Genomic DNA, 14,345 nt, shown 5'->3' on the forward strand with positions numbered 1-14,345 from the left:
AAATTGTATGTGCATAGTTTTTAATTGAGAATGGTAAAATTTTAAATAAAAAAATTTAATTAGAGAAATTAATTACTTTTAATGCAGTTAGTTGTTGATTTTGAATCGATAGACCAAAAAATTAAAATTAGAAATGAAAGAAAACATGTAATCACATATCTTAATTAGTTTAAAATATAAATATAAAAATTCAACGACAAAATAATAATTATTTAATATTAACTACTTTTGTAAATCAAGCAACAAAATATAGTTATATAAGAATACCAATTTCATCATTTTCATACATCTACAATAATTGCGACTATGATAACTAATTTCACTATTAACAATTATTTTTTGTATTTTATAATCAATTTAAAATATATTAATATGATATAATTAAATTTTCTAAACAGTTTATTAGTTCAAAAGAATAACTTATTATTTTTTTAATGATATTCTTGAAAAAAAAAAAAATCCACACACCATGCGGGTACTTATACTAGTGAGAGTTTAAAATACAGTTTTGTTTTCAGATTAATCTTTTTTAAAAATTCTTGTTACTCAACTACTACAAATAGTTGCTTTTTTATTTCTTAAATTTCCTAAAATGATCCAAGTATACGTATAACAGAAGAGAAACGCATGATGCAGTTGTACCTTTACTTAGTTGCAGATGTACCATGATAAAAATCGTTCTGGCATCATCAATTGTACTCTTAACAAACTTCACTTACATTGAAAGCCCAAAAACAAAAAGCAGTTTTGGAGTGCAATGATAAGAATAATAAGAAAGAAGAATTAAAGGATGAGGAGCGAGAGCGAGGAAGAGCGAAAGAATGCTACTATAGATTCCAGATTCAACCAAACTCTCAGAAATGTTCAAGGGTAATAATCATTATTGTTATTATAATTATTGTTTATTCAGATCTATATAATTCTCAAAAACCCATTACTTTGATTTCCAATTAAAACCCCATTTTGAGGAAATTCAAGTTATCTATTATCAATTGGACTTTGGGAGTGTATGATCAGTGAATGCATCTGTGTATTTTGTGATCTGAATGGTGGATTTGTAATTGATGAATTTTTGTGCTACAACTAGGACAAATATCAACAGGAAGTGAAGAGCTTAATATATTTGTTTGTAAGGTGATATGCCAAATACATAAAACTTTTTAATTCCCAAAGCAATCCTATTTCAAATGTTCGACACTTCTATTTAGGTTTTATGTGATCAAATGGAGTTGGGCTATGAGACATTTTTATGCAGCTGAACCGTCCTTACATACTGGGAGACTTGAACCTTTGATCAGTGGTAATTTGAGTTATTTTGTGATTCGTCTCTTGGTATTTATGTTGGGAAATGCATTTAGTATTTTCTTCATTTTTGTGGATTGCAAAGGTTAAAGTTTGGATTTAGGTTGTCGAACTACCCACCTCCCCAGAAGCTCTAGTTGCTTTTACTTATTTGTTAAGGCAGTGATGTGTGAAACATGGACTTTGGGTTTCTTGAAGTCAATATTCTCAATGTGCGGTGATACAAGTAGCAGCAAGAGTGAAATCTCTCCGTTTCTGGTTTCTCTGTAGTTTTTTAATAGTTTGCTTTAGACATTAGAAGTGTTGGGCTGTTCTAACCTTGAGCATAAAAGAAATGCTATTGACAAAAGCCAAACTTAGCCCCTGGATCTGAACTACATTGCACATATTTTCTGATTGTTGTCCTTTTATTGGATATTGCCGTTACAGTAACTTTGTAGGTTAAAACGTGCCGACTTTGTCTCATAACTAGAAGCATCATCTGAAATATTATCCTTATTGATTAAAGAAAAAACCTTCGGAAATAATTGATGTTTTGTATTTAACAGCCAGGGATGTTGGTTATCAAAAATATTTTACAGTTAAGGGTGTTGATTACTTGGTCTTGTTCTGTCCCATTCGGAATACCTTCTTTTTGTTAATTACTTTTGATAAGACAACAACAACGGCATACCCAGTTTATTCCCACATAGTGTGGTCTGGGGAGGGTAAAATGTACGCAGTCCATATCACTACCTCCGAAGAAGTAGAGAGACTGTTTCTGATGGACCCCCAGCTCAGGACCAAAGACAGTAAACAAAGTCGAAATAAAATTGCTTTTGATTAGCAAGTCACAAAAACTATGATGTGGTGCAGGTTGCTAAAGGGACGCAGTTTCCCTGGCAAAGTACTGATTACACGGAGGTCAGACCCACTGGACAACTCAACTATGAGGTCTCCAGATAATCATGGAAGTCTAACAGATAGTGAGACAGGACCAAGCCAACAGTCAGATGGATCTGTTGAGGTACGAGCAGTGCTGATATCCAGTGTATGTGGTATGTGAAATATCTATTGCTTAAATTCATCATCATAAATTAAGCTCTTTCTTTGACTGTTAGGATGAACTGCAAAGTAGAAACAATCTGAATGCTAGCCCATCCGCTAGCCAGGAAAAATCATCGACGTCAAATTCAGAAAACACATCAAACGAAGTCCAAAAAACATCAATTGGCTCAAGAGCTACTGATTCGGCCAGGCTAATGAAGTTCACAAAAGAATTATCTGCGACAACTGTTATTCTAGGTACCTAGATATATATTTTTGGATAAGTAAGGATGAGGTGATATTTACATGGTTATGTAAACATATATGATTCTTTTCTTTGCATAATTTGGTACACAGTAGTTAGAGCTTATTATTTGGGACCCTATGGGTGCCATGATCCTAGAAGGATGGCTTAATGAATATCTTTTACACTATGTTGCTCGAACTCTTCAATAGTGTCAATGGGTGCGTATCGGATTCGCCAAAACTAGTGTATTTTTGGAGAATCGGACACGGGTGTGGCATCGAAAATGAAGAGTTCGCGCAACTTAGCTTTTACATGCATTTGCTCCTGAACTTATCACTATTTTTTTTTTTTTTTGAGAAATTGGGAGAAGAGATTCCTGTCTCACCATGAAAGACAGTACCATCCCATGCCCCCCCTCCCCTTCCCTTATTCTTCTTCTTTTCATTTGTTTCAAGTAGGCTCTGAGTCTTACAGGGTTGACATAGGTTTCACAATTCATAAAGATGGTTGCAAATGCATTGAAGATGCTTGGTTATAACCTTTCCTGATCACCAAATATCTGTAAAACAATCCATTGCTTATCTAAGATGGAAAAACTCAAAGCAAGTGACATAGACTCTCTGACAACAGATAAGCTTATGGACTAACACAAATACGATAACTAATTTGAAGGACCATTTATGCTGTTTAGATGCAGGAAACTCTAATAATGCCACTCAAACTGTTTCTAGACCTAAATGAAAAATGAGAACACGAGAAAGCTGAACATGTGCTCGAAGGATTTGTAGAGAAGCATGCCGTGTGAGAGTTGCAATTCTAGTTGGCCCTACAATAGTCTTTGAGAGGATAATTTCCATTTATCCCCATGATCTATCTTCAAGTGGGTTTGAAGTTCAAGGTATGTGATTTACTAAAAGGGCAGCCCGGTGCACTAAAGCTACCGCTCTGCGCGGTGTCCGGGAAAGGGTCCCACCACAAGGGTGTATCATACGCAGCCTTACCTTGCATTTCTGCTAGAGGCTGTTTCCAAGGCATGAGCACGTGACATCCTTGTCACATGACAACAACTTTACCACAACTTTACCAGTTACTCCAAGGTAAAGAGTTCCAATTCTAGTTGGACCTACCATTGTCTTTGAGAGGATAATTTCCATATATCTCCATGATCTATCTGCAATTGTGTTTAAAGTTCAAGGTATGGGATGTACTGAGCGTTGCAATTCTAGTTGGACCTACAATAGTCTTTGAGAGGATAATTTCCATATATCCCCATGATCTACCTGCAATTGGGTATAAAGTTCAAGGTATGGGATGTGCACCTTGAATCAGTATGCTTCCTTTGTTCCTGAATGAATAGATGAAGGAAAGTGTTTCCTGTTCACTGCACCTTGTTGGAGTGGGGGAATGGAATTTGGGTGATGCAATTATAAAATGAAGTAGATTGAAAGCTTGAGCCACGCAGAACTTCATTATGAGTTGAATCTTAGTATTAATTAAAAGTTAAGAGAAAATCCATCATGCAATGTTTAACAACGATAACAAGCTGTCAGAAGTTACAAAATAATTTTAAAAAACTGATCCTACTTGATAAAGGTTTCACCTGACCTTATGACTTCAGTAAGAACAATTTAAGAGGGAACTTTCTGAGAGACTTACCTGTATGTTCCACTAGATACAGGCAAGTACTGTATCACACCACTTTTTTTGACTTGCTTCCACCCCTTCTGATCCAACAACTTAGCAAGTCTGCAGTATGCTCTGGCATCATCCATTCTTCACTAGCCAAACAGATATAAGTTGCCCAAATTTCTGATGTTACCTTACAATGTAGGAACAAATGGTTGTTAGTTTCTGCTGCCTCCTGAAATAGAGGACATCTAGGTGATATCTGGACACTCCTCCTCTGCAGTGCTTCATGAGTGAGACATGCTTTCTTCACCACCAACTCATGAAAACCTTAGTAGGAGAATGATCTGTCTATGTTCAATGTGTTATCTGAGTGGTGGAAGGAGAGAAATGAAAGGATTTTTGAAGGCAAATCTAACTCCATCCAAAAGATCAAATGGAATTGTATTACTTCTTTATGTTTTTGGTTTAAAGAGCAGTGTATAATGGAGGAAGTACAGATAGTGGACTTCTTAGGAGTTGTGTAGTTAATTTCTCCTTGTAGCTCATTTCTTGGAGGTAGCCAGCATTAAGGGTAACACTGAGGTATACAAGTTACCATTTTCAGAAAAAAAAAAACAAGGTTGCCATGAGTCACAACTGCTTCTTTGGATACCAGCAAGGTGAAACAATTCTACTAGTGTATCCACCCAAATCATTTAGAATTCTTATGAACTGAAACTTCCAACCTAAGGAGACCATGCTTCATCTATTGACTTCTCTTGCTGCAAGTCCAGGCATTTATAAATGTCTGGAAAGTGTTCCCTGAGGCAAGAATTGTGCAACCATTTACGCTCCCAAACTGATGTTACACACCCGTTGAACACCCTGACAGTAGTGTGATCCCTCACTAGTGGCCCGAGAGTTCTTATAGATCTCCATAAACTCACTCCATAAGGAGAGTGAACTTCCTTTGAGATCCACCTATTATCTTCACCATATTTAGCTCTTATTATACATCCCCAGGAAGCTTGGGGTTCCTGAGAGTATCTCCAAAACCATTTCATTTTGAGTACATAACTCTGCAAGTTTAGATTCCTAGTGCCTAAGCCACCCTGCCTCTCTCCATGCAGCACGTTGCTCCAGTTGACTAGATGAAACCCCTTTTTCTCCTTATTTCCCAGCAATAAGATATCCTTCCTAAGCTTGTCAATCCTCTGAGTACTCCAGCTGAAATGGGGAAAAGGAACCTCATGTAACTTGGCAGTGCTTCAAGTACTGAGTTTATAAGGGTGATCCTGCCCCAGAGATAAGTAGTGACAGCCTTCCACCGTTTCAATTTCTTTTCACAACTCTCAATTATAGAATTCCAGATCTTCTTGGACTTTGATTTGGCTCCTAAGGGTATTCCTAACTACGTAGTTAGCAGGAGACGTACTTCTCTTCCCAGTACCGGAGTCAACAATTCCATATTAGGCACTACATTAATAGGGATGCAAATGACTCTTCTTCCGGTTTATGTGGAGCCCTGAAATACCCTCAAACAGAACCAAAATGGTTTGGTTCTTAGCACTAGGAAAGTTGAAAAGTTCAACTTAAAGAAAGGTGATAAATTAGTTGTAGACCAAGATTTATTGACCACACCTAAATGTGTGTGTGTGTGTATGTTACTATTTGTTGTTTTGTTACTACCTAATGTTTCTTGTAGATCTATTTGGGTCTTTTTCTAGATTGTTTTTGTCTTGAACCGGGAGTCTATGCCTCTCTACCTCATCTCTGAGGTAGAGGTACGGATTGCGTATACTCTACCCTCTCTAGACCCTACTTTGTAGGAATACACTGGGTATGTTGTTTTTGTTGTTGTATATATCTGAGACATAAAACAAAAATTTCATTTATTTGCGTCAAGATTTTGAGTGGGTCATTGATTTGTTACTTGACATTCTTACTATACCGAAAGAACAACTTAGATCTTCAGCTAAGGATAAGCCTTTGGAGGATTGGATTTGTCGTAGCGGCTTATTCCAACACCCCTCCTGCCACTTTAAACTATCATTGGCTTATTCTTCGGCACTTTGATCCCAAAGGTGATGCTTTCTTTCCCTAGTATCATAGTCTGTGAATTTTCACTAGCTCTAATGCCTTTAAGGTTCAGACAAAAAAGACAGTTATGTGTATATCACAACCGGAACGACTGTTTCTGGTTTGCTCTTCAATGGGTTTTTTTAATTTCTACTTTTTGATGACTTGTACAGATTGGCAGATTTAGTAGCTATTTTTTGTTAATTCTCAATGCTGTCTACCGGTCTGATTGTTGCATTTTCTTCTTGTTGTGCTTCCCAACTTCTCTTGCAGAAAAATTGCGTGAATTAGCTTGGAATGGTGTCCCATCATATTTTCGTCCCAACATATGGAGGCTTCTTTTGGTATAGCTCTAATTAATTATATTTTTTTGGAAATAGTTTTAGGCCAGTAAAGAAGAGGTATTATATATTTACTTTGGGATCAAGCAGATGCAGTAGTACAATAATCAGAGAACGGAAAAAAAGAGTGAAGATAAAAGAGGGGTAACATCTTGACGGACTCACAACTAGAAAATGAACTAGCAAAAATCTTCAACTCCTTTCTTCAGCTCTTATCACGAAATGAAACTCTTAAAGCAATTCTTTTTCACTATATGAACAGTTTCATGTTCATCCTGAAAATATCTATTATTCGTCAGTACTAATCGACCACAAGACACAGTGTTATATAGTTCTTCAAGGTGTTGGTTTTTTTATAAGATGAGGCAGCAAAAAGGGGTTAGAAATGTCTCTCAATTGATTGAAAATATCCAATATTTTTCTTAAGCATAGGAGGGCTTTAAATAACTAACTTACAATAGAAAATCAGCATAATTCAAAATTCAAACTACCTAAAATATCTCAACAACTAAACAAACTAACAAAAATTTAAATTTCAAGTTCATCCTAAACCTAAACAACTTATTGGACTAAAAATTACTGCAGTAAGTAAAAACAAATTTCAGCACAAGGTTTCAAAGTCAGACTTCATAAGCTCAACCCAAATTTATTCACTCTCTCAAATGAGTGGCTGGTTTATATTGTTGTAGGGTCTCCTGTCATTCCTTATCCGTGGTTCCCCTAAAAAGCCCGGTTCCACTGGGGCATTGTTAGCGGAACTTCATTTGGAATGGATTCAATCAACAGATTCCTTCAGTATAATACATTTTTATCCTCAATCCTTAAATGAGATAAGAATGGACTTAACTGATCTAGAATAACCCATTGCACTCCGCAATCACAAGAAACTTGCACAACATATCTTGAGCCACTCTAAAATTTACATAAGATGAGTCAGTGATCTATCTCTGTTTTGACCTGTGAAAGAACAACTAGCCATTCTCCATCATTTGCATGGGATAATATGATGAATGCTTTATGTTAGTTAGTTAAACCATCTTGGGTTCATTTATTATTGCTTTTATGAAATTTAAATAATGAGCTGACAACAGGGATATGCACCCCCTAATTCAGATAGAAGGGAGGGAGTTCTGAGAAGAAAGCGTCTAGATTATCTTGATTGTGTTGCTCAGTACTATGACATTCAAGACATTGAGCGAACAGATGAAGAGATCAACATGCTTCGCCAGGTATTCTGGATGCAGTTGGGTTATCTCTTTGATTTTTGTACACCTTATGCTCATTTGCCAATGTCGTCAGTCTATAACTACTGCTTTGCTTGTGCTGTTAGATTGCTGTTGATTGCCCTAGAACAGTGCCTGATGTTTCTTTTTTCCAACAAGCACAAGTTCAGAAATCCCTGGAGCGCATACTTTACATATGGTAAACTATTTCTGTTTCTCTGTATTCATTAGCTGTAACATTCTCCTTGAATCTTTGAATTTCTCTAATCAAGGAAGGAGAAAGGAAATAGCATTATATTCTCAGAAAGAAAAAAGGGAAGAAGAAGGAAATAGCATTCAATCCAGTTCTTTAGTTAAAGATGTGGAACTAGATGAGAAAACAAATGGGTTGCAATGGGCTGTTGGCATGATCGAAATTGGTAGTAGCCTGCTGTGTGCATTTGTTGGATTAAACTGAAAAACCAAAGTATAGTGAATATATTGGTTTTCCTTGTTTTTTTTGTTTTAGATTTTTTCAGTTTGGATGTGTTTTCTTTGAAATAAAAACCAAAAATTTGAACTACTAATTATATGCTTTTTTTTGGTCCAACTAATTATATATTTTTTTAATTTTATTTAGCAGTTAAATATCTTAAGTTTTTTAAAATTTTGAGAGTTGCAGCTTTGATTATTCTTGAACACTTCTTTCGGAGTTTCCGTCTTTCGCTCTTTCAGTTTTCTTACTTTTCCAATTAGGGTGTACTTCGTTTGGGTCCGCAGTATGTCACTTGGCAGAAGATAATGTAAACGTATTTTCAGATAAGATTTATTTAACTTATTGCAATTTCTTATTGAGTACTAAGATTATATCCTTATTTATATGTTCCATGCCTTTTGTATGGATTTCATTACTATTCCTTATCTTGAGCCGGGGGTCTATTGGAAACAGCCTTGCTACTTCTCTGGAGGTAGTGGTATGGACTGCGTACATCTTATCCTCCCCAGACCTCACAATGTGGGAATACACTGGGTTTGTTGTTGTTGTTGTTGTATATGTTTGCTATGTTTGTTATTTTCTGAGAGTGAAAAATAGAAATGAGCTAAGCATTATGATGGTTTTGTTTTAGTGTATCATTTTAAGAGCATAAGTTTTTCAAATGGACATTCATCTCAAAAGTTTTTCAAACGAACACTAGAATATAAGATTCGTTTTGTTTATGAATTAGGTTGATTAATATTAAGTATGGCGTCCATTTGTTGTTCTCAACTTATCTCTTTTCTCAGAAATCACGTAAATCTTGAAATTTTTTTGTACTTTTCGATTCCTTCTTTTTTTAAAGGAACTCTGAATATTAGCTTATGATCTCATCTACATTATAGTTACTGATGTGTATTCCATATGCCAAGTAGCACACTAAGATTTTACCATACACTACCCTGCATTCCGATTACCACATAAACATTGATGATAATAGCAATTAAGAGAAAACTGACAAATCCAATCAACCAAAAACCAAATCAGAAAAAAACATATTAAAAGAGAAAAACCGAACTGAAGTTACCTGTTACCAAAAAAAAAAAAAAAGAAGAAGAGAAAAACCGAACGAAACTAAACTTACTTAGGTTTTAACTGGATTGAATTTTTTCAAAACTGAAAATCCGAATCCAAATAATACAAAACTAAAATGCACACAGCAAGTAGCTGTCCCCCTAAAGGCAGTCCAGAAAATAAAAATTAAAGAATTGAAGATGCATGGGCATTCATTAACCTTTCTTTATTGCTCTTGCTGGTGTTCCGGCTCTCTCATATTCTGGTGATTTATCATTTTCTTTTCTAGGGCCATCCGGCACCCTGCAAGTGGATATGTTCAGGGAATAAATGATCTTGCAACACCATTCTTAGTTGTTTTCTTGTCAGAACACGTAGAAGGCAGCATTGACAATTGGATGATGTCTGATCTACCTTCTGAGAAAATATCTGACATAGAAGCTGACTGTTATTGGTGTTTATCAAAATTGCTTGATGGGATGCAAGACCATTACACATTTGCTCAACCAGGAATCCAGAGGCTTGTGTTTAAGCTAAAGGAGTTGGTTAGACGGATAGATGGTAATACTCTAGTAGTTTCTACTACTTTATTTGTTGCCTTTATCTACTGCCTAATGCTAGAGAATCTGGAATTTTGGTGCCAAACATTGATTTCCTTGACAGGTGAAACAATGTACTGCCGTAGTTTCAATTTATTTCACTTACTTTTCGTTTTAGTTTATTTCTACTTCTTCTGAGATAGTGGTATGGACTTCGTACACTTTACCCTCCCAGACCCCACTTTATAGGAATACAATGGGTATGTTGTTGTTGTCGCTTTTTATTTAAAAAAGAACGCCTCTTTCGTAATTTGGCAACTCCTTAATTCCAACATCCCACATGACATGTTTAAGACCACACAATTAAAGGAAATTTTGGTCATTATACTTATCTTTAATTTGAGGGATGGCCTTGGCTCAGCGGTAAGCTTGCTTACCGTGGTGTGCCAGGGTCGGGGGTTCGAAACGCCCCTCCAGCGAAGCTGGGGTGAGGGCGCGTAGGTCAGGCCCGGAGTGGTCCCCCCCCTCCCCGACACCTACGGAGTAGGTATGAACCGGGTCGTCCCTTTTTATACTTATCTTTAATTTAAGATCACGACGACGGAGGCAATCCACCTGGTACGGAGGTTGGTGGAATAGTATAGGGAAAGGAAGAAGGATCTACACATGGTGTCTATCGACCTGGAGAAGGCTTACGACAAAGTCCCCAGGGAGGTGCTTTGGAGATGCTTGGAGGTGAGTGGAGTACCGCTGGCATATATCAGAGCAATTAAGGATATGTATGATGGAGCGAAAACCCAGGTGAGGACGGCGGGAGGAGACTCAGAGCATTTCACTGTTCTGACAGGATTGCATCAGGGATCTACTCTTAGTCCCTTTTTGTTTGCGTTAGTGATGGATGTATTGACGCGGCGTATTCAAGGGGAGGTGCCGTGGTGTATGCTTTTTGCAGATGATGTAGTCCTGATAGATGAGACTCGAGGGGGTGTGAATGACAAATTAGAGGTGTGGAGGTAAACTCTTGAGTCTAAAGGGTTCAGGGTGAGCAGAAGCAAGACAGAGTATGTGGAATGCAAGTTTAATGATGTGAGGCGGGAGAATGAGGTAGTAGTGAAGCTGGAAGCACAGGAGGTATGTAAGAGGGATAATTTCAAGTATCTTGGGTCCGTGATCCAGAGTAACTGTGAGATTGACGAGGATGTCTCGCACCGTATTGGGGCGGGATGGATGAAGTGGAAGCTCGCGTCGGGGGTGCTGTGTGATAAGAAGGTGCCGCCCAAGCTTAAAGGCAAATTCTACAGGGTGGTAGTCCGTCTGGCCTTGTTGTATGGAGCGGAGTGTTGGCCAGTTAAGAACTCCCACATCCAAAAAATGAAGGTGGCAGAAATGCGGATGTTGCGCTGGATGTGTGGGCTGACTAGAGGGGATAGAGTTCGGAATGAGACTATCCGGGAGAAGGTTGGTGTGACTTCAGTGGAGTGCAAGATGCGGAAAGCACGATTGAGATGGTTCGGACACGTGAAGAGGAGGGGCATGGATGCCCCGGTCCGTAGGTGTGAGAGGCTAGCGTTGGATGGTTTTAGGCGGGGTAGGGGTAGGCCGAAGAAGTACTGGGGTGAGGTGATTAGGCGGGACATGGAACAGTTACAGCTCACCGAGGACATGACCCTAAATAGGAAGGTCTGGAGGACGCGAATTACGGCAGAGGACTAGGGCCAGTTTGGGTCGCTAGTGTAGGAAATTACTTGGTGGGGGTTTTATTCCTGTTATGATTCCGGGTTCCGTGTTCCATGTTTCATTACGAATCTGTGTGTTTTCCTCTGCTCTCCTCTGTTTTATATTACTTATGGGTGCCGTATTTATGTTATGTAATCTGCTTCTGTGCTTTACTATGTGTTTGTGTGGTATCTCGTGCCTCGAGCCGGGGGTCTATCGGAAACAGCCTTTCTACTTCTTCAGAGGTAGAGGTATGGACTGCGCACATCTTACCCCCCCAGACCCCACTAGGTGGGAATACACTGGGTTTGTTGTTGTTTAATTTAAGATCATAAGGATCAAAATTCTTCTTTACTCTCTTAAACTCCATGTCTAGTGAAACTAACACAAACAAATTGAAACAAAAGGAGTAATTTTAAGGTTTAGCAAATTTTGGTTTCATGTATACCTTGATGCTTTTTATTTTGTCATTAAGTTTAATTTTCTATGACCATAAGGATATGTATACCTTCATGATTTGACAGCATTATGCGGGTGTTTCACAGTTGGAACCAGTATTTATTTCATTCAGTTTTCTTGGCTGACTAAAATTCTCTGTATTTTCTGGTTGCAAATGTGTTACACATGTATTAGTGTCTTCTATGATTTATTGATGGAGGTGGCTGAAATATTGTCTTCTGATAATTGGAACTTGGATTGCATAAAAACTTGAACATAATAAAGAGACGCTGGAAGAAAGAAAAAGACCCCAGAAGACCAATTACCAGGAAAGGTCAAAAGAAGCTGATAAAAAGAAGCTGATAAAATGGTGAATTTCATCTAGTAAAAGAAAACACTTACTTGCTTTTGAATTATTAGAGGTTAACCATGATTAAACTGTGTTTTAGATGTAACGAAGTACGAGATATCGGAGGTTATGGAGGTCACGGATTAGTGTAGAAGGGTAGTAGGCAGGATTGTGTCCATCCTAGTGGGTAGGAGGAGTGTATTATCTGGCTGTCCATTCTAGTAGTCATAGTAATATCCTTGTTTCTTGTTCTTCGATTTCTGTTACTATTTGTTGTTTCTTGTAGTTTGATCATAGTAGTATTTTGTTGTAGTATTATTCTGCCATTATCTATTGTTTTTAGTACTGTTTGTTGTTTCTTTTATTCCCAGTACTTCTTATAGATATTGTTTTTATTTGGAAGCCGAGGGTCTATGGGAAACAGCCACTCTTATCTTTAAGGTAGAGGTTAGGTCTGCGAACACCCTGCCCTCCCAGACCCCACTTGGTGGGATTACATTGGGTATGTTGTTGTTGAAGTACGAGAAATTGGAAGTAGGGGACTAAGAAATGACAGCACACAGTTTATTGTTCCATCTTTCCTGTCTATGTTTATATTCTTCCTGAAAAGTTAGGTGAAAAGTTAGGTGACATGTTATAATTTTGATATTTGGTTCCTCCCGATTTTCTAGAACCTGTGTCTACACACATGGAAGAGCAAGGACTTGAGTTTCTCCAGTTTGCATTTCGCTGGTTCAATTGTCTCTTGATACGCGAGGTCTGTTTTTCTGTGTTTCTCTTTATCAAGTGTTTTTCCGCCTTTATATATACTAAGTGTTTTTTCGTCCTTTTCGAAATTCCACATTGTTGATAAGCCCTTCTTAGATGTCGTATTCCTAAAAGCAAAGACGTAATCATTTGTTCTTGCAGATCCCTTTCCATCTTGTTACCCGATTGTGGGATACATATCTTGCAGAAGGTGATGCACTGCCAGATTTTCTTGTGTATATAGCTGCAAGCTTTCTGCTCACAGTAAGATTTCTCTTAAAATCTGCTTGAGATTTATGTGATGACTTTGAGTCTTACTGGCATTACATATACAGAAGGTACAGGCACGTGCGACGCAAACACACTCTTTACCCTAATGTTTGAAAAAAAAAAGGTTTGTTGGACAAGTCCTGAATGGATTGGTAAATAAATAATTGAATTAGATTGAAGGACACAGGTATTGTTATAATTTATAGTGATCCCTTGAAATATGACGTGTATGATCTTTTGACCATGTAAAGGAAGGATCATGGTTATCGTTAAATCTTTCAGTCATAGAGCGTTTGTTTGGGGTCACTTTTACTGGACCAGATATTGTTGCGTAGAATTGCTGTTCTCAATGTTGTATTTATTATGCAGTGGTCAGATAAGTTGCTGAAGCTTGACTTCCAAGAGATGGTTATGTTCCTTCAGCACCTTCCAACTCATAACTGGAGTCATTCAGAGCTTGAGATGGTACTTTCTAGAGCTTACATGTGGCATGCCATGTTCAACAGCTCCCCCAGCCACTTGGTTAGCTAAGTGGACCTTTACAATTTTTTTTTTTTGTTGGTGTTTCTCTTAGTTCAAACTTTGTATTTAACTGTTTCTGATTGTAAAAGCCGGCATCTATTTTCCATTTTGGTTTTCCTCTTCATGTAGAACCTAAATTTGCTCTCACTCTGCCTACCAGTTGTTTATTTTTCGGCCCTTTTTCCTTTGCATCTGTTGTGTTTTGTAAGATCTGTATGCCAAATCCTTCTTATATCTGATGCCTTTCATCTGAGAGAGAGAGATCATCAAATGGAAAGCTTCTTGTTAACTTCATATTTGATAGCTGTAGTATACTTCACTCTGCTCGTCCTTGAGTTATTCAGTCATGCAAATAATCTGTTAAATCTTCGTACTACCTAACATTGAAGATAAATTATCCGATTTCTTTA

The 14,345-nt window shown here is 37.6% G+C and overlaps 1 protein-coding gene across 1 annotated transcript; it reads left to right on the top strand.

Moving 5' to 3' along the window:
• Positions 1-516: 516 nt before the first annotated feature.
• LOC107853266 (TBC1 domain family member 22B) lies at positions 517-14,126 on the top strand. The gene is made up of 10 exons (XM_047399044.1): positions 517-870; positions 2,158-2,308; positions 2,403-2,586; positions 6,536-6,606; positions 7,695-7,832; positions 7,934-8,025; positions 9,644-9,915; positions 13,068-13,153; positions 13,306-13,407; positions 13,783-14,126. Exons 1-10 carry the CDS (start codon positions 791-793, stop codon positions 13,942-13,944), a joined length of 1,338 nt encoding a protein of 445 aa, XP_047255000.1. The 5' UTR covers positions 517-790; the 3' UTR covers positions 13,945-14,126.
• Positions 14,127-14,345: the final 219 nt, after the last annotated feature.

The sequence above is a fragment of the Capsicum annuum genome, chromosome 11, assembly GCF_002878395.1.
Source record: "Capsicum annuum cultivar UCD-10X-F1 chromosome 11, UCD10Xv1.1, whole genome shotgun sequence".
Taxonomy (NCBI): Eukaryota; Viridiplantae; Streptophyta; class Magnoliopsida; order Solanales; family Solanaceae; genus Capsicum; species Capsicum annuum.

Coding starts and splice junctions, on each gene's coding strand:
- LOC107853266 (XM_047399044.1), top strand. CDS start 791: ATGAGGAGCGAGAGCGAGGAAGAGCGAAAGAATGCTACTATAGATTCC. Junction 6,607..7,694: donor ACATATGGAGGCTTCTTTTG/GTATAGCTCTAA, acceptor AGCTGACAACAG/GGATATGCACCCCCTAATTC. Junction 13,154..13,305: donor ATTGTCTCTTGATACGCGAG/GTCTGTTTTTCT, acceptor TTGTTCTTGCAG/ATCCCTTTCCATCTTGTTAC.